Source organism: Pantherophis guttatus, chromosome 13, assembly GCF_059756535.1.
Source record: "Pantherophis guttatus breed Tessera chromosome 13, ASM5975653v1, whole genome shotgun sequence".
NCBI lineage: Eukaryota > Metazoa > Chordata > Lepidosauria > Squamata > Colubridae > Pantherophis > Pantherophis guttatus.
The window spans coordinates 17,179,458-17,203,662 of NC_142075.1; the positions used below are offsets into that span (position 1 = coordinate 17,179,458).

The following is a 24,205-nucleotide window of genomic DNA, read 5'->3' on the forward strand; positions in this document are numbered from 1 at the left end:
GCCTGGGGAGATTCGAACTTACAGTAATTGCAGGCAGCTGGTGTTCATCACAATGCTTTTTAGTCTGCTGAGCCACCAGCAGACCCAATGCAATTTTTGCATTGGGAAGCCACTCGTCATCCCCAATTCCCTTCCCCGCCTACAGCTCCCACCCTGCACCGCTTTCCACGCGCGGCCCCCTTAACCCTTTCGCCGCCTTGCCTGCAGCTCCTTCCGAGCTTTGGGGGGGGGGGGAGGCTGGAGCGATGTCAGAGGATCGGCGCACGTGGGAAGGGGCGGAGGAGGGAAGAGGCGGCTCTCTTCCCCCTTGAAAACGCCGGACTTGGGGCTGGGGGTGGGTGGGTAGGTACTCTCTGCCTCCTCGCCAGCTGGCCCATCCCGGAGCCCGGCCTGATCCCTTTCCCCTTTTTCGGAAAGGGAGGAAAAAGCCTTCTGCCTTTTGCAAAGGAGAGGCATTTTTGCAAATAAATAAATAAATTAAATAAATAAATAAATGAAGACGAGGCTGCCAGGCTGGCATTAAAGCGCGGAGCCGACGAAGCAGCTGGATTTCTTTTTCCTTTTTCCTTTTTTTTTTTTTTTTTTGGTTTTTTTCCTCCACTTCTTCCACCCGGGCCTCGCTTCGAAGCCTGTGTGTGTGCATGCATGCATTGCATTGCATTGCATTGCATTGCATTGCATGCATGCATTGCATTAAATTGCATTGCATGCATGCATAGCGATCCACGCGTGCTTGGTGGGCAAGCACTTGAACCTTGCTTGGCTTGCCCTCGAAAGGCTGGCTAAGAATGGAGCGATCCTGCAAGCGAAACCCCGGCGGCCAAGGACCCGCGTGAATGAATAATATTCCGGCATGCCTCTTCTTCGCGAGCAGCAGCAGCCCACACCCTCCTCTCTGGCTAATCTCCGGGCAGCCTGGCTCTGCCCCAGCGCCACTCGTCGCTTCTCGGGCGCTGGAGGAAAAGCGCAGGAATTCCTGGCCCTGCGCTTCCCCGAGGAGGAGGAGGAGGTGGAGGTGGAGATGGGCACGGAGCTCTTTTCCCCGCGGCGGGCGCCTCCTTGTCGGCTTGCAGGTAGAGAGGAAGGGCGACGGGCTCCCCCTTCCCCAAACCCCGCTTCCACCCGGGGAGCGTTTTCTGGAGCTCCGTCCGCGCCCAGTTGACCTGTTCTTGGGCTGGGTTGACGGGTGGAGAGGTGGCATTCATCCCACCTGCCTGGTTAGGATGCCCGGGGTTGAAAAACCCCCAAGGTGTGATACCTGCCCCGGGTTACCCCGACATCTACTGCTTGCCTGCCTTCCAAAGGCAGCGGGACAGACCGCCCCTAGCCTTATTCTGCCGCCCCCCCCCCACCTCCAGCCACCCCTGGCCAACATCTGGTCAAACGTCGTGGCCTCTTCATTGGTGGGGGGGCGTCGCTCAGCCTTCCGAGGTCGGTAAAAAAAAAAAACGGGGAGCCAGATTGTGGGGCTGACTTTCTAAACGGCTTAGAGAAGGCGGCTGCGAAGCGGTATATAAGTCTAATTGCTCTTTATTTGATGTTTTGTACTTGATGTTTTTACTTGGCTGTTCACCGCCCTGAGTCCTCAGGGAGAAGGGCGGTATACAAATTCAAAATAAAATAAAATAAAATAAAATTTATTATTTATTAGTCCGATTTATATGCCGCCCTTCTCCGTAGACACAGGGCAGCTTACAATGCATTATAGCAATAGCCTGCATACTTTTTATGTTTGTTTGTTTGTTTGTTTATTTATTTATTGAATTTGTATACCGCCCTTCTCCCAAAAGGGACTCAGGGCGGTATATACCTGCTTATTAGGGCTTTCGCCTCCCCTCCCCTCCTAAGCGGTGTTCTATACAAAGCTGGCTTATTGCCCCCACAATCCGGGTCCTCAATTTACCTACCTCAAAAGGATGGAAGGCTGAGTCAACCTTGAGCCTGGTGAGATTTGAACTCGCACTAATTGCAGGCAGCTGGCAGCTAAGTGCTAGCACTTAACAGCACTTAGTCCGCCGCACCACCGAGGCTATTGCTTGCCTGGCTTGGGTTAAGGGCTACGGACCCTTAGGGCAAGGGTCCCCAACTTTTCGGACCTCAGGGACCACTCAATTCATAATTTTAAATCCCACCGACCACTAATATGATTTTTTTAAAAAAAAAGATAAATAGTATTTAGTGCAATATATCTTGATTTTGATTTTGATTTGATTTCAAAAAAAAATCAAGAAATAATCCTAAAATATCGTTATATAATGAAAGATATAGAATACCGAAGTAACTTTCTTTTTTTCTTAAGGCTCAAGTTGTAAGACTTGATTTAAATGTATAGTTTGTTTATGTTGTGTATTGCATGTATGTATGTTTTTGTTTATCTACCTCTAATAAACAAAATTTTAAAAAAAGTGTTTAGTGCAATATAAAAAAAAATGCAAATAATTTTTCTGCGGACCACCAAATTTTTTTCATGGACCGCCCTTTTGGTGACCGCTGTTTTAGAGGGCTGTGGTGGAACTCTCTGCCAAGCTTTGCCCTTGAGAGATGTAGAGAAGTGAGCGTATGGAAACGCCAAAAATGCCTTATTTGGGTTTTTTTTTTTTTTGATTATTTGTTTATTTATTGGAAAAATGTATTGGCCGCTCATCTTATCACAGGATAACTCTGGGTGGCTTAGGATCTTAAAAAAAACCCGATAAAGCAAAACCTAAAAGGCTTTTAAATGAAATCCTGTAAAGATCTCATGACTTAAGTTCCCATTAAAAGATGGGGTGGGGAGGAGGGAGGGAGTGGATGAGCGGGGGGCGGGGAGGGAAAGTGGGATCTGTTGTACGGTAAAGGTGGGTAAAACAAGGACCCAGATTGTTGGGGGCAAGAGGCTGACTCTGTAAACCGCTTAGAGAAAGCTGGAAAGCATTGTGAAGCGGTATATAAGTCTTAAGTGCTATTGCTAATCTACCAGCCACACAGGTATTGACTTTTCTAGATTTTGTGATGTGTCCGATTGGGAAGGATCATCCTCGCCTCGGCTTGGTGGAGGGCTGAAACTTTTCATTTGACTTCCTAACTTGCCTCTCCTTGCCTTTCCCAGTTTTAATTCCTCAATGAAAGTGCTCTGGTTGGACGCTTCTGCCTAGAAGAGAAACGGTGGCCGAACCTTGCCAAGGCATGCCAGAGTTATAATTCCACCCGAGGCAGAACAGCCTGCCCCTCGGTACCAGGGCGGGCATCCAGCTGTGTTTCTAAGAACTGACAGCCTGCAATGGCCGGCCCCAGCATCTGGAACAGCCTCAAGTCGGTCCTGAGGAAGAACAATGATTCCTTGTTTCTGAACGACTGCAGTGCCTTTGATTTTTCGGACGAGATTGGGGAGGAAGACTTTCCCCGATTCAAGAAACTTCAAGTGGTGGTTTCGGAGGATGCAGCCGACACTTCTGCCAACGGGGCCTATATGGGACCTCACTCCGATGATGAGTCCTTGCTGGACAGGGACATAGCGTTGCGAAATGCGGCGGTGGTTGGATCCCCTACGGACCCTTGCAACAATTGTACCCAGCGAAGGGAACTGTCAAAGCAGAAGAAGGTGAAGAGACGTCTAGCTTTAGCTGCAATTCTGTACCTTCTCTTTATGACCGGCGAGCTTGTAGGTAAGAGTGCCCTGCAGACACGGGACTGGGGGGGTGGGGGGGTGGGGAGTGGAGGGTGAATGGGAGGAGGAGAGGTGATTTCGTAAGGCTGGAGTGCCGTGGAATAGCTGTTTAATTATTTTCTCAGGCAGCAGGATAAGGGCCACTGTGAAACTTGGCAAGCTGGCATTGCAACAGGACAGTAGATTTAGAGAATGTCTTAAGTAAGCAAAAACTGCCCGCAGCAGAAGAGAGGAGCGGCTGTGCCAATTGTTTGATCTGCCATTGTGTGGAGTAATTCAGCTGAATAATGTGACTACCCACAGTTCATAGATCTATCCGGTATAGTCCAGTACGTAGCTTGGTCTTGACGGTTTCAGAGCTTAGATAGCAATCCTAAAGGTTGTGTTCTTCTTATCTTACGTTAACTCCTGATTGGTTTTTCATTTACTAACTTAACCCCAATCAGGTGGGGTTACACAACAGAGGTTCATAAAAAAAGGGAAAAAAAACCCGCTGAGCCAAGTAAGCCACATTTATGGTTTAGTTCAGTACAAGAGAAAGGCAGTTGCTAATATTATATATAGTCTTGAGATAACCTAATCCTGGATCTAGGTTTCTCCCGTCTGGCCTTTCAGTAGATGGAATTACAGCCCAAAAGAGGAAGAATCGGTTGGTGCTTTTTCTGATGAGCCCTTTTTAAAAATAAGCCTTAGAAAAACAGAAGCTTGTGCTTTTAATAAAACTTGTTGGTTGAAAAAGACGCTATCAGCTCATACTGATTTTTTTTTTTTTTGGCTACCGTAAACGAACAGCTGTTCTCCTAACAAAAGGGATCCAAAAGGGATGGGCGAGACCTGGATAGACCGAATTTGATTTCATTCCATCCATTTTTTTTTTTTTAAATAGAAATCATTAATAAATAGACTTTCAGACAGGTATTTCCCTTTGCTATGAAAAATTGCTTCTTGAGGTTGTAGTCTTCGTCAGCTGTATGTCCTTTGACTGTATCCCTCCAGTCAAGAAAGTTGTCCACAGCAACTAAAATAGTGAACTAAAATAGATTCTTAGGCTTCTTTGTATGTTCGGTGCAGTAAAAATGGTTCAGTGCAAGAAATCAAGGATGGATTAACTGGATGGACTTTCTGAGGCCCTGCTGAGAACCATTTCGGAGTGCTCCACAACCTCCACAACGGTGTCTCCCCTTGCTTTTTTCCAGTGGTGAAATCCAATTTTTTTTTTTACTACCGGTTCTGTAGGCGTCGGCTTGGTGGGCGTGGCAGGGGAAGGATACTGCAAAATCTCCATTCCCTCCCCACTCCTGGGAGAAGGATACTGCAAAATTCCCATTCCCTCCCCTCTCCTGGGGGAAAGATACTGCAAAATCTCCATTCCCACCAGTGGTGGGTTTCCCCCAGTTCGGACTGGTAGTAAAACCGGTGGGAGGCTCCACCCACCGACCTCGATGTCATCAGGAAGCTTCTGTGCATGCGAAGTGCACGCACGCGCGGCCCCATTGCAAACTGGTAGTAAAGATAAGTAGAACCCACCCCTGATTCCTACCCCACTCTGGGGCTAGTCAGAGGTGGTATTTGCCGGTTCTCTGAACTGCTCAAAATTTCTGCTACCGGTTCTCCAGAACCTGTCAGAACCTGCTGGATTTCACCCCTGATTCTCCTGCCCCCTCCAAATCCCTGTTTGTTTTCGCTCTCTGCCTCTCCTGAGCTTCTTCTGAAGGTCTGCCACCCACAAGATGGACTCCTGTCCTTCATGGCTCATTGAAGGCAGCCGTGAGGCATCAAACCCGTTATTGACGGTGTGTGGGGGGGACACATTCACAAGCCTCTTTTGAGCTCTTTAAGAGTTGGAGAAGCAAAGAAGTATTGGACAAAAATAAAGATATGGTTGGAAAAGATGATAAAACAACGTATTGAGTTTAAACCAGAAATATTTTTGTTGGAGATCTTGCCTGAAACAAGATAACAAAGAAAATATATATTTAATTATTCAGCAGCTGGAATTGTATTTGCACACTATTGGAAAAGTGAAGAGAAGGTGATTAGGAAAATATTAGAATGTGCAGGAATGAATAGACTAACACTAGCAATTAAGGAGAAAGAACTAACTGATTATTATATGATATGGGAAGTATTTTACCAATGGTTGGAGAATAAAAAAGGAAATTGGAAATAAAGGAAGAAGACAGTAAGAAGAATAGAAAATACATTAAGATAGAGATAAGAATAAAATGGCAATCGATAACATGAGGATGATGAGAATAATCATGTTTAATGTTATTATTGTATTTTTATTAGAAGATATGTTATGAAGGAAGTGAAGAGTTACACAAGGTATAATTGTTCAATGTATATAATTTGTGGAAGAACGTGGCACAGAAATAATTGTGCTTAAAGAGAGATGAAATGTTTATATTTTTTTAAAATGGAAAATAAATAAAAATCTTTAAAAAAAAAAACAGAGAGAGAGGCAGCAGTGAGGCAGGCCTTTCTACAAACCGAATCTCAGACCTGCCAGATGGTACGAGTTGTTGTTCTCAAAATCTCTACCGCTGCGGATCAGTGTGTTTTTCTCTGTGCCCCAAGAATGCAAAACGCACAGTTACTTCTGCTTCTCCTTTCCCAGTTTCAGGCCTTTAATCACAGAAAGAGGATATGCCTATTCTATTAATCCTACACACCTCATCGTCATTGCATGGCTGGTGTGAGAGGTTGAGCTCGGAGGAAAATAAACCATTAAATTTATCAAAGGTTCGCTCTGTTGCACCCAAGCTTGCTTTGCTTACTTTAGAGCAATTCTTAAAATATTAAAAGCCCTGTCTCCTAACCCCCATGTCTGCCAAGTTGAGGCGGTGTCTTAAAAAGTACTATTTTTTTAAAAAAATATTTTTGTAAGTTGAAACAGAAAAAAAAAAAAATGGGCAAAGTTTCTTCTAAATCCTTCCTGCAAATGAAATGAGCCCAGGAATTAAAACCTGTAGCTAGAGCCATTTAATTACAGGGTATAAATCTTCTGGAAATTGCTAGTTTAAAGACCAGTTCTGAATTCTCAAATGTTTAAAGAATTGAGTCCTTTGAGGAACATTGGTGCTTTTTCAGAAATAAGTTATGAAATAAATTGAGTGTATGGTGATGGTTACCTGTGGTGATTTCCTGCTGAGGATATTAAAACGTGGTTATAACAGCCAAAAATATATTTGACTGGAGCTATTGTGATCGTTGTCCCTTCCTCACTCTCCAGTGTTAAAATATAATCTTGTCAGTGTGGCAACGATTTGTTGCACAATAGATGTTTTGGAAGATGTGGAGAGACCTGCCCCATAGAATCGCCAAGAGGTGAACACAACTGAATGGCTAACATCAATTCACCCATTAGATGTTTTGGGAAGCTGTGATTTTTTTTTCTAGTTTAACATTTTATTGAGTTAGAAAACATTGTAAAATACAAAATACAAAAGTAAATAGGAAAGCAGTGGGGAGGAAAAGGGGACGAGAAGGGAGGAAGGATAAGAAAACAGAAAGAAAAAGAAACAATGACTTCCAACTCTCTCTGTTGAGTAAAACAGGGGTCTCCAAACTTGACAACTTTTAAGACTTGTGTGTGAAATCAGTAAAATAGAAAAGAAACTGAAAAGAAAGTAAATATAAATAGAAAATCGGGACTGCTCGGATACCATTTTGGAAAATATTGAATTGAAAATGAATACAACAATGGAGAGAGAATGGAAGGAGGAGTAGAGGGATAGATAGGAGGGGAGAAGAGAGGAAAGAGAGAGAGGAACAGAAGAAAGGGAAAAGGAAAGGAAGAAAGGGAAGGGGAATAAGAGTAGGAGAGAAGGTTAGAAGGGAGGAAGAAGGGAGGAGGGGGGGAAAGGAAGTAGAGAAGGATAAGGAGAGGAGGAAAGAAGAAAGTAGAAGAGGCTAGAAGAAGGGAGGAAAGGGAAAAAGTGGAGAAGGAGAAGAAGGATTGTTGTAAAATAAGGGAGATGGAATGGTAGAAGAGCAGCCCCGAATATACTTAAATTGTTTAACGAACTAATATGAAAGTCAAAAGAGAATATGTATGATCAACAATAGATAAGAGACTGTACATTTAAGACATGTTTATGAGAAATAAAAATAAAAAACTTTTTCAAAAAAACCCACCTTTTTTAAGACTTGTGGCCTTCAACTCCCAGAATTCCCCAGCTAGTATGACTTGCTGGGGATTTCAGGGAGTCGAAGTCCAAAAGTCTCAAAAGTTGCCAAGTTTGGAGACCCCTGCAGTAAAATAAGGCATTAACATCAAATCACACCTTTTTGCTTTTTCATCATAATATGAACCGGCCATTTCTGTAAAGTTCTATCCATCTAACTCGGTAAAACCCAAAATCAAATTTTCATTCTTTTCCACTTCAAGCACGGAAGCTGATGCAACTCCTTGATGAATATATGTGGGGTTTTTTGGGAGCGGAGTAATATGTCAATATGTCTAACATTTCTCTCCCCCCTTTTAAACTTCTGCATTAAGGTGGATATGTTGCCAACAGCCTAGCTGTGATGACGGATGCACTTCACATGTTGACAGATCTCAGCAGCATTATTTTGACTCTTCTCGCTTTGTGGCTCTCTGGAAAAGCACCCACGAAAAGATTCACCTTTGGATTCCATCGATTAGGTAGGAGGCTTTTTAAATCATTCCGCTACCACTGCCTGTGCCGGTTGACAGTGAAAGTTTCTTCGGTTTATTTTCTCCCAACTGGGTGTCCTCCATCTGTATCAAGCTGCAATTCCCAATTGCCCTGTGACTGTGCCAGAGCTGACAAAAATTATGATCTTAACAAGATGCCAGGGGTAAGACAGCTGCTTAGCTTGGTAGGAAAGTGGTAGATGGATAGCAATAGCACTTAGACTTGTATACCACTTTGCAGTGCTTTACAACCCCTTTCTTAAGCGGTTTATAGAGTCAGCCTATTGCCCCTAACAATTTGGGTCCTCATTTTACCCACCTCAGAAGGATGGAAGGCTGAGTCAACCTTGAGCCTGGTGAGATTCGAACTGCCCAATTGCAGGCAGCCGGCAGCCGGCAGTCAGCAGAAGTAGCCTGCAGTACTGCACTCTAACCACTGCGCCACCGAAGCTAACAATGTTATATCTCTATAAAAATGGTAATTTGCAAGATCCCTTTTGAGCTGTTGACTTAAGGATTCGGTACAGGCGGAGACAGCTGAGGGAAAAGTCACCATATTCACCCACTCGGATTTCTGTACTTTTATGCCTGTTCCGTGTACTCCCTCGTAACTCTTTAGCATAAGTAAACATCTTGGGTATATCTGTTTGCAGCCCAAAGAGATTTATTGTGACATCAGTTTCTATAGGCAGATCTTTCACCGTGAGATATGATTCAGTGCTAGTAGCTACTACAGTTTGGTATTCGTTTACCCAAGAACCAGCCTTGCGGGAATCAAGAGAAGTGATGTTGAAACGTTGGAGATATGCAGTACATGTAGATCCTCATAATATTTAATGGTGTTTTAGATCCCATGCCGTGGACCATATATATACTTCATTTGAAAATCTCATTTTTTCTCTCAGTTCGGAGTATATGGTTTTAGATACAGAGAGTTTCTGCTATTTTATTTTTGATTGGCCTTCCAATTCAGATCCAAATTGCATCTGATTGAAAGGAAAAATAGCCCTACGTTTGAAATGTTGGCTAAGTAATTTGCATTTGCAGTGTGGAATCATATCATAGCAATAGCAACAGCACTTAGTGTGAGGCCTGGAAGCCATCTTGGGCATTGGATCTTCAGGCCTGCCACATTTAGTGCTGTGGGAAACTGGGAGGGGGGGATTGTATGGAGCTGGGGAGATATATAGTCAAAATAACATTCCTTTCTCCGGGAGTCAAGGCCACTCTGCTCTTCACCTGGATGGGTGTGACTGGGAAGCATCTCCAGTTCGGACGGTGCTTTGATTGGTCCATGTGATGGACCTGTGGGTGCTGGGGCAGGGACTTGGACTTTCTTTTGGGTGGGGAAAAAACCTGGAAGCTTTCAGATTCGGGTTTTCCCAGATGTGCCAATATGACATCTCTAATAAAATGGAACTTTGAGGAATGATTAGCCTCGGAGTCTTATTTCATTGGGGGTGTTCCTTGGAACCCTGACATTAACCTGAATCTCCTTTAAAAACTTCAACCAGCTCCCTGAACTCTGGGGTGCTGTCCGGGGTCCTGAGCCCTGAATGTTGACCCGATACCAGGCAGCGCGAAGACTCAGGGAAGATGGAGGAAGACAAGGCAGCCATGAAGGGACCCACAGCGGCTGGCTCGGAGATTTACGTTGAGACCATCTACTCCCTTTCCCAAGCCGTGGTGGAAGCGGAGATGGCCGCGGAAGCGGACTGCAACACTTAGACTTATATACCGCTTCACAGTGCTTTTACAGCCCTCTCTTAAGCGGTTTGCAGAGTCAGCATATTGACTGGGTCCTCATTTTACTGACCTCGGAAGGATGAAAGGCTGTGTCAACCTTGAGCTGGTCAGGATCGAACTGCTAAGCAGTAAGCAGAGTTAGCTTGCAATACTGCATTCTAACCACTGCGCCATCAGGGCTCTTGTCATCATCCCTGTCTTGACAAAAGTTCTCCTGCCTCTGATCTAGCCCAAAACTAGACATCTTTTGATAAGTTCGATGTGATTGAACTAGTCACTCTTCTCCTAACACCGTGCATCTGAGATACATGTGAGGCAATTGGGGGCAGAGATAGAGAAGGCTCAATCAAAATGGTGGTGAATAAAGGGACTGTTGGAATTGCACGTTCCTATCTGTTCTTCCTGCCCCAGAGGATGAATGAACGAATGGAAAGTTCTTCGATTACAGTTCGCCTGTGAAAACCTCATCAGTCTTCACAAGAAGTTTCTAAAAATATAGTTATATTAGCTCTCAGAAGGAGAAGTCGTGACGCCAGAGAGAAAGAAGAGAAATATTTTTTTCAATTAGATGTGCTGATTCAATTTTTCCCCTTCGTGCCTCTGCTCACGTGATTCAATCCACTGTTTATAGGATTCTGTTTTCTAAAGCTGTAATTAGATTTTTCAGCATCCCTTCCACCCCACACCCCGCCCCGTTCTTTAATGTCCTATAGGAGCTGTATCAGTGGTGAAATCTAAAATTTGTTACTAGTGGTTCTGTGGGCGTGGCTTGGTGGGGGAGGGGTGGTAATGTGACGGTGGGCGTGGCCAATTTTTTTTTTTAACTTTTAAAAGCATTTTTTCTACAACCTCTTCGGCGAAGAGGTTGTAAAAACATGCTTTCAAAAGGCTCTGACGATCCCAGCTGAGCCACATGATCATCAGAGGCTTTTTTTTTTTACTTTTTAAAACATTTTTTTCGGCCGAAGAGGTTGTAGAAAAAATGCTTTTAAAAATAATAAAAAAAAGCCTCTGATGATTGTGTGGCTCAGATGGGCATGGGTGGTGGTGGTGGGATTTTTGCTACCGGTTCTCCGAACCACCCGCCTCCATCGCTACCGGATCGGGCGATCCGGTCTGAACCAGGAGCATTTCACCCCTGAGCTATATAGTAAAAGTCAAGCTCTGGTGTGTGCATTCACATGCCTTTGAAAATTGCTTTTAGCTCCAGTGGCTTGTGTTTCAGTCATAAGGATATTCATTGAAGAAAATTAAGAACTCTTGAAAGAAAAGTTCCCCAGCTGCCAAACTGCTGTGCTGTTTGAGATCCGGGATGACTTGCTCTTTTACAGTAAAGTACAGTATGGCTTTAATACGTGAATTGATGGGGATGTTATCCTAGTGGAGGAAAATCCCTCCACCGTAGAGTTGAAAACTTGGCAGACTGAAGTTTTGTGAAATACAACTCTCCTAAAAACAGACGTTGGACCTGTTCTCTTAACCTTCGTTTCGATGCTTTTACTCGCTATGAAAATTGAAATTATGCTGTTGTTTTTTTTACAGAGTTCTTTGGGGTCCGTAGCTGGGGCAGAACAGTAGGATGTACTTGGACTTCCTTATTCAATTGTTGGTCTTTTGCTTCTTCTCTCCCAGAGGTTTTGTCCGCCATCTTCAGTGTACTCTTGATTTACATCCTGATGGTTTTCCTCTTATACGAGGCTGTTCAGCGAACGATCCACATGGACTATGAGATTAATGGAGATGTAATGCTTATCACTGCAGCTGTGGGAGTCGCAGTAAACCTCATGTAAGTTACCGTGTTTTTTTCCCCCTTCTATTTAAGATTGATGGTCTATTGATCTCGATCTGGCCGGTAAACGCTCAGCTCCATCCAGTTCTACCCTGAATCTACCCTGAATTAAGGGATTACGGGATTGTTTTTAACAAAGGGAAGTCTATTGATTGTGATGGCATCTCGTAGCCATAGGGCTGATTAGGGTTTCGTATCCTAAATTCTGATAACAGATGAACAGAGTTGGAAGGGATCTCGTAAGTCATCTAGTCCAATCCCTTGCCGAAGCAGGAGAGCCTACACCAGTGATGGCTAACCTTTTCCGGACCGAGTGCCCAAAGCACCCGCGTGTGCCCGAACCCCCAAAATGCAATGCATATGCAGGCCCCCTGCATGTACCCCACCCCCACACTTATACATACCCCCCACATGTGTACATGGGGCCCCTGCACGTGCCCCGCACATGCTTGGCAGAGACCTGAAGACCAGCTGGCTGGCGCATGCACGTTGGAGCTCAACTGGGGTGACAGCTCGCGTGCCATCAGAGAGGGCGCTGAGTGCCACTTCTGGCGCACGTGGCATAGGTTCGCCATCATGGCCCTACACTATTTCTGACAAATGGCAGTCCAGTCTCTTCTTGAAAGCTTCCAGTAATGAAGCTCTCACAACTTCCGAAGGCAACTTCTGTCCCATTGGTTGATTGTCCTCACTGTCAGAAAGTTCCTCCTCATTTCTAGGTTGAATCTCTCCTTGTTCAGTTTCCATCCATTGTTCCTTGTCTGGCCTTCAGGCGCTTTGGAAAACAGCTTGACCCCCTTCCTCCTCTCTGTAACAGCCCCTCAAATATTGGAAGGCTGCTATCCTGTCTCCCCTGGTCTTTCTGTTCATTAGGGTTAGGGTTAGGGTTAGGATGTCCTGAAGGACTTGTCATTAATTGCTTGGTCACTGCTATGCCATAGTAGCATAGCAGAGGTGGAAGCAGTGAGGTGGAAAAACAATAGAGCCATGTTGCAAAGCAACAGAGTTGCTTCAGAGTTTTTACTTAGAGTTGGGGGTTTTTCTGGAAGGCTGACATCAGGGTTCCAACTAACACCCACAAACGAAAGAAGACTCCGAGGCTAGAAGTTTCTCAAAGTTCCATTTTATTAGAGATGTCATTTAGGCACATCTGGGAAAACCCGAATCTGAAAGCTTCCGGGTTTTCCCCACCCACAGGAAAGTCAAAGTCCCTTCCCCCTGCACCGACACGTCCATCACATGGTCCAATCAATGCACCGTCTCAACTGGAGATGCCTCCCAGTCATGCCACTCCAGGTGCAGGGCAGAGTTGCCTTGACTCTGGAAAGGAATGTTATTTTGACTATATATCTCCCCAGTTCCATACAATTCCCCCCTCCCAGTTTCCCACAGCAAAAGAAAAAGGTAGCCTCCAGGGCTGACAGGCCGACCTCCCTCAACTGATGATCGTGTCCTGCAACGAGAGGAACATAGGGGGTTAATTCGATATTCCCTAACCACCTAACCACAGCTGTCCAATTTTGGCAATGCTGGCTTGGGAATTCTGGGTGTTGAAGTCCACAGGTTGTCAAAGGGCTTTAGTTGCCCACCCTTTCTATTGACCCTAAAATGCTTCTCAGTCACAAAGCGAACTGCGAGTAGCTATAGACAAACCTAGATTAGCCTAGGCTGAATTTGTACCAGCCATAGGTTAATTGTGTGATGATGATGATGATGATGATGATGATGATGATGATGATGATGATAATGATGATGATGATGGCTTGAGAGTTCAGTGCCAACACACCTGTGATTTCTTCCTCTCTCAAGAAAAGCAGAAAGAAAGGATTTGGGGGAGCAGAGGTTTTTACCCAATGAGAGGACAAAGTTTTTGTTTTTTCTTGCTGCTTGGTTTAGATCAAAGCATACTTGAATAATGGGGCATAAGGAAGATGAGGGGATTTCTGCCCCTCTATTCTTCTTGGCAAGCAGAGAGCTGGAGTGATTTTTCTCCTTGAAGATGGGCAGGAGGCCAGGCCCAGCGGATTAGCAGGAAGAGTGAAATACAATAGCGCAAAAGTAACTCTGGAGAAACGATGTTCAGATAGATAGGTTGTCTGGCCAAGCAGCTGATCTGTAAGTGTATATACATTTACAGTGGCTTTGAAGAACAACCTTAGAAAGCACTGCTGGCTCCCATTAGTTCCCGCGAACAAGTAACTGATTATTTTTCAGACTTCTGGGCTGGAAACTAGGATCCCTTTGGATCAAAAAAACTTTTTTTTTGCTTCAGGGCCTTAAAAGGTAAAGGCTCCCCTGGCACATATGTGCTAGTCGTTCCCAATTCTAGGGGGCTGAAGAGCCAGCACTGTCCGATGACATCTCCATGGTCATGTGGCTGGCGTGACTAAACATCAAAGGCGCATGGAACGCTGTTACCTTCCCACCAAAGGTGGTCCCTATTTTTCTACTTGCATTTTTTACGTGCTTTCGAACTGCTAGGTTGGCAGAAGCTGGGACAAGTAACGGGAGCTCACTCCGTTACACGGCACAAGGGATTCGAACCACTGAACTGCCAACCTTTCGATAGACAAGCTCAGCGTCTTAGCCACTAAGCCACCGCGTCCTTATAGGGGCAACAAATAAGAGCCTTATAGAGGCACAAATCTCACAGCTGTCAACAAATCCAGCGTGACTCTCCTGGGGTTCAAGGACCCACTGTAGAAAGAATGGTGCTGCGTTTGTGCCTCTGTGGTTTAGAAGCTGGAGTTGTTGACCGGAAGGTTGGCAGTTCAACACCCAACACCGCATGTCAGGGTGAGCTCCCCTTCCAGCCCCAACTCCTGTCAACCTAGCAGTTCGAAAGCATGCAAATGTGAGTAGATAAATAGGTACCACTTCGGTGGGCAAGTAATAGTGTTCCGTGCAACGTTCGTATATAGCCATGCTGGCCACATGACCACAGAAGCATCTTCGGACAACGCTGGCTCCCTCGGTTAACAAACGGAAATGAACAGCACCCTCTAGAGTCAGATCCGACTGAATAGTTACCTTATGTACCAGATAGATACCTTTTACGTATCAGAATACCCCTTTGGCTTTGATTGTGATGCTGTCAGAGTGTTTGCAACGTGACTACTATTTTGTGACCACCCAGGAACAAAATACAGGACACAGAGTTTTGTCTTACAAACAGTGGTTTTTATACAAGACTTCTATATACAGATATATAAGTGGTAGGCACATACCAGGCAAGCAATCATTCTTCAACTCTACACAGAGAACTACGGTGCAGATACACGAGGAGAGAGAGAGAGAGATGCCCTCTCATGGCCTCCCTTATATAGATAGTTTGTTAAAGAGCAATAAATCTGCTGATTCATTCTCAGTCTTAAAGGGGCTGGTCAGCTTTAAATCTTCATTACCCTGACAGATGCGCTGCGTAGCTTTACTAAAAAAAAATAATTATATAACCGATTTTGTTTTCCCCCGTAGGCCTTTCCAAAGTAAAGTGGCCCTTTCTCTGTTTAAAGGACCTTTCTTCTCCTCTCTTTTTCATTTCAGAATGGGATTTCTGCTGAGCCAGTCTGGTCACCTCCACTCCCATTCGCACGCACCTTCATCGGTTCCTCCATCCGGCTCTTCCGTTACAGCCCCTGGGCACTCTCACAGCCACGGCAGCTTAGCCGTGAGAGCTGCCTTCATCCACGCCCTGGGTGACTTGGTCCAAAGTATTGGCGTGCTTGTCGCTGCGTACATCATTCGATTTAAGGTGGGCAGGGTTTCTTTGCTAGACTTGTTGGGCCTCTCTGAACTCGGGTTGTTTGGCCTTGGGATGTTGTAATGGGTTTATTCCAGGAGTGAAATCCAGCAGGTTCTGACAGGTTCTGGAGAACCGGTAGCGGAAATTTTGAGTAGTTCGGAGAACCGGCAAATACCACCTCTGCAATGGTGAAATCCAAATTTTTCTACTACCGGTTCTGTGGGCATAGCTTGGTGGGCGTGGCAGGGGAAGGATACTGCAAAATCTCCATTCCCTCCCCACTCCTGGGGGAAGGATACTGCAAAATCTCCATTTCCACCCCACTCCTGGGGGAAGATATTGCAAAATCTCCATCCCCACCCCACTCTGGGGCCAGCCAGAGGTGGTATTTGCCAGTTCTCCAAACTGTTCAAAATTTCCGCTACCGGTTCTCCAGAACCTGCTGGATTTCACTCCTGCACCTCTGGCTGGCCCCAGAGTGGGATGGGAATGGAGATTTTGCAGTATCCTTCCCCCAGGAGTGGGGAGGGCATGGGGATTTTGCAGTATCCTTCCCCCAGGAGTTGGGGTGGGAGGGGATTTTGCAGTATCCTTCCCCCAGGAGTGAGGAGGGAGTGGGGATTTTGTAGTATCCTTCCCCCAGGAGTTGGGGGAGAGGGGATTTTGCAGTATCCTTCCCCCAGGAGTTGGGGTGGGAGGGGATTTTGCAGTATCCTTCCCCCAGGAGTGAGGAGGGAGTGGGGATTTTGTAGTATCCTTCCCCCAGGAGTTGGGGGAGAGGGGATTTTGCAGTATCCTTCCCCCAGGAGTTGGGGTGGGAGGGGATTTTGCATAATCCTTCCCCCAGGAGTGAGGAGGGAGTGGGGATTTTGTAGTATCCTTCCCCCAGGAGTTGGGGGAGAGGGGATTTTGCAGTATCCTTCCCCCAGGAGTGGGGTGGGAATAGAGATTTTTGTCAGAGTGCGCACAGTGTGACTGCTAGTTTGAGACAACCCAGGAGCAAAATACAGTACACAGAGGTTTTTCAAACAGTGGTTTATCTACAAGTTATCTACAGTATATATACATACACGTGCTAAGCAAAGCCAGGCAATCAATCAGTCGATCGTCCACTATAACAGGAAGCACACCTGGAGAGAAATACACAGAGAACTACAGTGCAGATACACGCAACGAGGAGAGTGATACACAGGGAGAGAGAGAGATGCCCCCTAATGGCCTCCCTTATATAGGCAGCTTCTTAAAGGGCAATAACCCTGCTGACTCATCCTCAGTCTTAAAGGGGCTGGTCAGCTTTAAATCATCATTACCCTGACAATTCTGCAGTATCCTTCCCCTGCCACGCCCACCAAGCCCCACCATGCCCATCAAGCCACGTTCACAGAACCGGTAGTAAAAAAAATTGAATTCCACCACGGGTTTATTATTCATGTAAAGATGTCCTACCCATAGAGAAGAATGTAGCTCGGAGTTGAAATGAGGGGTCCTTAGTGCTGTCTGAGCTTGGTTGTTTTTTTTTTCCAGATTTTCATTGCCATGCTAGATAACATCATCAGGTCTAATAGGCAGGGGCCACGACTAGAATACAAAACGAGAGCAAACCCCACTCCCTACTAGCCCTGATGATATTATCTACTTCGGCAACAGAAGGTCTGCAAGAAAACAACCCAGGACTCCACCTCTTACCCAGAACTTCCATTTCCCCCACCCCACCCCAAAGGTTTTGGCCTATTTTAAAAGAAATTGCACTTTAAAAAAAAAATTCTGTTGGTACTTTTTAACACTTTGCAAACCCTACTCAAACTTTACACAAAGGTTGTGTGCAGCTATTTGAATTAACAGATTATTTTCTGAATCACCTGTAGTGCTGGTGATGGTGGGGTGGGGGACCATGTGAAAAAAAAAAAAGCGCCATACAGAGTTACCCTGTGGGCAGCCAATAAAATTTTAAAATCAATCCCTACAGGGCGTGGAGTTGTGTCCTTGGGCCATTTTACACCATCTATACTGAGCTTTCAAGGACTAAGGAAAACTCTTCGAAAGGCCTCCTTGTAGATAGTACTTGGTGTACAGATGTTGGGATTGAAACCTGGGTGTTACTGTGTAGTAAGACCGTACTGTGCTACTCGGCCCATTTGTAAAAACATTGAGTATAGTACAAAGGTTAACTGTATTTCAAACTGCCTATCAGTCCAAGCTCTGCAGTCAAGGACAATTAATTAAGGTAGTTAAATAAATCAGTATTTTTTTGTTTAACTGAAAAGTTCAGTCCTCCTCTGTGGCTGATTCCTGTTCCCCCACAAAGGCATTTAATATCCTGCGTACAAAACAGCCTTTGTTCTACAGTTGCATGTTCCTTTTCTTATCGGTCGTGGTCCAAATTATAGTTGCAATGAAGTTGCGTTAAAGAATATTATTCATGGGAAAGTTTGGGAAGACTCGGTCCTGTTGTACAATTGTAAACAAATGGAGTTGGCCGGCATCTTCTTAACAAGGAAAGTGTTAGTTATCTGTGGGAAAAAGGACATACAGATTAGCCCTCTTGCACAAAACTGGCTCTTGTAAGTATAGCTCGGGGGGTCAGCAACCCACAGCTCTGGAGCTGCCTGTGGCTCTTTCATCCCTCTGCTGCAGCTCCTTGTCGCTCAAAATATGTGTCACAACCACCGATGTGTGACACCTGCCGGCGTGCAATTTATTGAGCTTTTCGACCTCCAGTAGGCCAACAATGGATAAATAAGTTTTTTTTCATACATAACATAAAGGTAAAAAACGATATATGCAGTGTTATCTTCATTTTAGATGTCAAAAGGTTTTTGTGGCTCCCGGTGTTTTCTTGTCTGTGGGAAACGGGTCCAAATGGCTCTTGGAGTGTTTAAGGTTGCCGACCCCTGGTATAGTTTGTTGACATAAGCGGTGCTGTGCATATTATATATTGTATATTCCAGGGGTGAAATGCTACTGGTTCACCCCGGTTCGGGCAAACCGGTAGTTGGTTCATTCGAACTGGTATTTCCGACGATCAGCTGTGCCGCGTGGTTTATATTTATATTATAAATCACGCGGAACAGCTTTTCCCCCCTCATGCTGTTCTACTTACCTAGTGAAGCCTTATTTTTCCACACGAAGCACACGTTTGGTGCGTGCACAGTATGCTTTTGGTGTGTGCTTTGCATGTGTGCGCACAGCACGCATTTGGCACACAGCACGTATGCGCAGCCAGCAAACCGGTAGCAAACCGGTTCAGATTTCACCACTGGTATATTCCCCAAATATTGTATATTCCCCAAATTTACCCATGAAATAACTGTGGGTGTTTCAACAACAGAGACACTCCATTTAGTGAAAACTTGAATGGATGGGGTAGAGAAAGAATAACTATGGCAGTTGTATTGATTTGACACCTGATTCTTACATCAATCCTTAAAATATTGACTGATGGAATTCTTCCCACACCTCCATTTCTAAGCCTTCAAAACAGGGGTGAAATGCTCCCGGTTTGGACTGAATCGCCTGATCTGGTAGCGATGGAGGTGGGTGGTTCGGAGAACCGGTAGCAAAAATCTCAGCCCCCCTCCAATGCCCAGCTGAGCCGCGCAATCATCAGAGACTTTTTTTTTATTTTTAAAAGCATTTTTTCTACAACCTCTTCGGCCGAAAAAATGCTTTTAAAAGTAAAAAAAAAAAAGCTTCTGATGATCGTGCGGCTCAGCTGGGCTCGTCAAAGGCTTTTAAAAGACTCTGACGATCCAAGCTGAGTTGCCTAATCGGCAGAGGCTTTTTTTCTTTTAAATGGCTCTGACGATCCAAGCTGAGTTGCCTGATCGGCAGAGGCTTTTAAAAGAAAAAAAGCCTCTGCCAATCAGGCAACTCAGCTGGGATCGTCGGAACCTTTTGAAAGCATTTGCCGAAGAGGTTGTAGAAAAAAATGGTTTTAAAAGTAAAAAAAAATAAAAATGGCCACGCCCACCCAGTCACATTATCCCACCACCACCACCAATCCACGCCCACAGAACTGGTAGTAACAAATTTTAGATTTCACCACTGCTTCAAAATATTTATAGCCAGGGACTTTAGTTACAAGGCTTTTTAATCTTTTTCGTTTCAGCCAGAATACAAGATTGCTGATCCTATATGTACCTACGTATTTTCAGTTCTTGTGGCTTTTACAACCTTTCGGATCATACGGGACACCGGAATAATTGTACTTGAAGGTAAGAGATGTTTAAAACGGCCGACGACTGGGAAGAGTTAGAATTGAGAGGGCTTTTAAAAAATGATACACGCACACTCTTAATAATTTTCATCATTAACTTTTGATGGGTTAGAAGGACACTTGCTACCAACTGGGTATAGGGAATCCTCAATTGATGAACCACAGTTGAGTTCCAAATTTCTGTCGCTAAGCGAGACACTTGCTAAGTAAGCTTTGCCCTATTTTACGACCTTTCTTGCCACAGTCTGTGAGATCTTGATACTCTGCATCTGAAACTGTGATCATGGCTGGCTCTCAACCTAACTTTATTCGGCATCAGCAGTTTCCAGAACAAGCCTTGATGATGATGTCAGAATAACAGTGCACATTTTATGATATCATCATGCGAATGACTTGATTAGACAGTTGCATTGTGACATTTGATACAAATATTTTAGTTTAGAATCAGAATCAGAATCGAGCTGGAAGGGATCTTGGAGGACTTCTAGTTCAGCCCCCCCTACCCAAGCAGGAAACCCTGTATCCGTGATGGCGAAACTATGGCACATGTGCCATAGATGGCACGCAGAGCCTTATCTGTGGGCACGTGAGCGTTGCCCTAGCTCAGCTCCAGCGCGCATGCATGTTCCGGCCAGCTGATTTTCGGGCCTTGCAGGCCCACCGGAAGTCAGGAAACGGGCCGTTTCTGGCCTCCGGGGGTTCGTGGGGAAGGCTGTTTTTGCCCTCCCCAGGCTCCAAGAAAGCCTCTGGAGCCTGGGGAGGGTGAAAAAACGGACCTACTGAGCCCACCATGCCATCATGTGCCAAAAGCGGGGAGAGCATGGGGGGGAGGGTTGCATGTGCATGACACCCCCCCCCGGCGCGGTCCTGCCCCCTTTTGACACACGACGGCAAAAAGTTTAGCCATCACTGCCCTATATCATTTCAGTCTTTTCTTAAAAACCTCCAGTGATGAAGCACCTACAACTTTTGAAGGGAAGCTGTTCCACTGGCTAATTGATCTCACTGTTAGGAAGTTGTTTCTTGTCCTGCCCTCTGGTACAGTTGTTGTTTTTTTTATGTTGGACTATCAACATAGGAAAGATATTTTGATTTGTTTCATATAATATATGAAACTGGCAGTCCTTGGTGTACGATTACAATTGAGACCGTGATTTCCATTATTAAGCAAGGCTGAAACGAGTCTTTACTCCAAAACTTCGCTGTTTTGAGCAAATACTCAAAAACCACTATTGTTTTATGTTTTTATCGTTTTACAGATTGTTCATGCATGGCATATATTTTTCAATCTAAACAGAAAAAAAAAATCTGTTCCTGGTTCTTTGTTTTGTTTGTAGGAGTTCCAAGACATTTAAATGTGGACCTTATTAAAGAAGAGTTGATGAAAATCGAAGACGTATTTTCAGTGGAAAACCTGTATGTCTGGTCTCTAACGTCAGGAAAAACAATTGCCATTGTCCACCTACAATTAGGTAAAATATGTTGATCCATTGCTTCTAAAATACTTGCTTCAGGTGGTACCTAGTTATCAGATCTTATCTGTAAAGTAAAATAAGGGATATAAAGGCTTTAATCGAAAATCACAAAACAGGCAAGGGATGGGAAGAAATAAATGAACTGATTATCCCAGGTCAAAAATTAATTTTTAAAGAAACATTTAGATTGAATTGTAGTTTTTTGGGGGGGGGCCCTGGGGTTTTGAGATGTATATTTAGCAATTCATGGGTCAGAGTGACACTCATGGAGAAGATGATGTTTGCTTGTGTAGGAGGTCGTCCTGTCAATCGATCATTGATTGACAGTGATTGGGCTCTGCAGTTCTCGGTCGCTTGATGGAACTGACAGGTTGAAACGAAGTCCTCTTCTGGTAAGAAAGCAGAGCTAAAAGGAGCTTCCTTGTGAACGATCCTTCAATTTTTGGCTTTGTGAAACTTCTTCAAGCTACCAGTTGCTACTAGATCACAACCAGCCTCATAGAGAATGCATCTACGGGAGAAATGTTTCAAGAATATTTCCATTTTTTTCCCCATCGTTCTCAAGAACAGGAGAGAGCAATTGGAGAGTAATTCTGAACTTGCAAAGCTCTTCAACTGGTTCATTAAATAGAGGAAATTTCAAGGTAGAAACTCTAAAATCAACTGCTGAGACAATCCTAGTGGACAAATCAATAAGCCGTTGGAAACTTGCTTGTGTAGTCCCAACAGATCAGCCCAGCCGGGGACTCCTCAGCTTTGCTTATAACAACAATCAATTCCCATTTAAGCTGCTTCCCCTAGTCTCTTTGTCAAGATAATGGCAGAGCTATTACGGCATATGAGGCATGCATACATACATACCGTATTTATCGGAGTATAAGACGCTCCGGACTATAAGACGCACCTACCTTTTTTGGTGAGGAAAACAAGAAAAAGAAATCTGCCTCTGCCTTTGCCTCCCAGCAATTTACTTTCATTTTCGTTTTCAGCATAGCTCGATTAGCACAAGAAAAAAAAAATCTGCTCCCAGCAGTTTGCCTCCTTGCAGCAAGCAGCAGAGGCCCGCGCAGCAATAGGCAATGGCAATCCCTGCAGCCTGAAATAGCTGAGAGTCGGGAAGGCTAATGCAACAAGGACAATCAACTTGTGCTAATTAGGCTGTGCTGAAGCTGAAATGGTCTGTTTCTTCTTCCTGCTTGCTACAAGGAGATAAATTGCTGGGAGGCAGAGGCCAAAGGGTGGGGGCCAGTGGGTGGGCAGGGCTACATTCGGTGTATAAGACGCACCCAAATTTTCACACACCCCCTTATAAGGTGCGTCTTATACTCAGAAAAATGTGGTGTGTGTGTGTATATATATATGTTTTCTGAGGTTTTTGCGGGTGTTTGTATGTAGGTCTTTGGTTATTCGGGTTTTCTCCCACGTAGAAATGCGGGAGAAAACCCGAATAACCAAAGACCTACATATATATATACCTAAATGATCTACTAATTAGATCTCCAACTAGGATCAGGACTGCATCCAGATCGTAACTCACAATACATTGCTTGTAGGGCTGGGAGTTTCTGGTTTACTGCCTTCAACAGATGCATTATTTGGGGGTCCTGATCAGCTTGGAGAAGAAGTCATTCTTCTTGGTCATCCTTGGGGAAGGAGATGATGTGACATTCAAATAGTCCTCGCATCGGTGCTTAAAGTCAAAATCTAGCTTTTTAAAAATAAATATGGTGGTTCACCGGGAGAGCTGCCTTCCATAGAGGCGTCGCAAGAAATTGACGAACAGTTGTCGTTATTTTGTTTTGTGGCTTTCTTGTCTTTCAGTTCCTGGCAGCTCACCCAAGTGGGAGGAGGTCCAATCCAAGGCCAGACAATTGCTGATGACTACCTTTGGCGTCTATCAGTGCTCCATCCAGCTCCAAAGCTACAGGCGTGAGGCGAACAAGCCCTGTGCAAATTGTCAGAGTGCCTAATTTTTTTCCAACCTTCGGGAAGACTTCGCTGCCTTATCCTTTTTAATCTTGCAGCCAAAGGGCCACAAAGCAATAAGCGTTAAGATAGAAGCAGAACGGAGTGATTTGACCTCCGACCTGTAACATCTGCGTTAAGTGCAGTATCGGCGCGTTGGAGCTGTCGGGGGTCAGCTTCGCCACGGCTCTTTTCACGAAGACAAACTTCTGATTCTTTCTATCACCGTTCATTTCTGCTCGGGTTTTTCTCGCCGATATATTTCCAAGAAGTTGTTTACACGTCCCTCGATGGTTGGGCAGGTTCCTCGCTGAGCGCAGCTTCCACATTGCCGTTTTCTTAACTGTCCTGACTTGACTCTCTGGAGGAGCATCAGGAAATTTATCTACTTGAGTTTTCAACAGAATTTAAAAAGAAAAAAAGAAAAAAAAAAACCACAATCATGTTCAAAATTTGTAAAGTTAATGACCCCTGAATTGGTTACCTTAAGTATTTCCTCCTCCCGTTCCCCTTTTCCAGGTTTTTAATTCCTTATCTTAAAAAAAAAAAATGCTGCAGGGATAACAGAACTTTTTTTAAAAAATAAGTTGTCTCTTAATACAAACTTGAATTGGTATTGGCTTTTACGTGTAACCAGTTTTTGGACATTTAGCTTTAAGTAGTACTTTCCGTGGTAGGAGGATTTTATCCAGGATGAATCACCACTTGTTTAACTGAAGACTTTGGGGCAGGACCCACTTGTGTTTGAAAAAAAAAAAAAAATTGATCGACTTTCATATGCTTTGATATAGGTCCTGTATTGTAGAAGTGTATTATTTAATTTCTTCAAGTCTGAGGTGACTGATTTTGAAAGCTTTCCTACCGGTCGTCCTGAGTATCTGAAGTAACGTGTCGCCTGCTTCAACAGGCTATTTGATTAATCTGAATCTTAATTCTACTAAATAAATGTGTTGTAGAAACTTC

At 44.6% G+C, this 24,205-nt stretch overlaps 1 protein-coding gene across 2 annotated transcripts; it reads left to right on the forward strand.

Moving 5' to 3' along the window:
- The first annotated feature begins 335 nt into the window (after positions 1–335).
- On the forward strand, positions 336–24,205 carry SLC30A4 (solute carrier family 30 member 4). Of its 2 annotated transcripts, none has more exons than XM_034434670.3 (8): positions 336–1,073; positions 3,089–3,644; positions 8,151–8,297; positions 11,688–11,841; positions 15,388–15,595; positions 19,695–19,800; positions 21,140–21,274; positions 23,099–24,205. In XM_034434670.3, exons 2-8 carry the CDS (start codon positions 3,260–3,262, stop codon positions 23,245–23,247), a joined length of 1,284 nt encoding a protein of 427 aa, XP_034290561.2. In that variant the 5' UTR covers positions 336–1,073; positions 3,089–3,259; the 3' UTR covers positions 23,248–24,205. The 2 variants fall into 2 exon arrangements, with proteins under 2 accessions (XP_034290561.2, XP_034290562.2); XM_034434671.3 differs by lacking the exon at positions 336–1,073 and adding an exon at positions 1,456–1,509 and having other exon boundaries at positions 23,099–24,005.

Coding starts and splice junctions, on each gene's coding strand:
- SLC30A4 (XM_034434670.3), top strand. CDS start 3,260: ATGGCCGGCCCCAGCATCTGGAACAGCCTCAAGTCGGTCCTGAGGAAG. Junction 11,842..15,387: donor GGAGTCGCAGTAAACCTCAT/GTAAGTTACCGT, acceptor TTTTCATTTCAG/AATGGGATTTCTGCTGAGCC. Junction 19,801..21,139: donor CGGAATAATTGTACTTGAAG/GTAAGAGATGTT, acceptor TTTTGTTTGTAG/GAGTTCCAAGACATTTAAAT.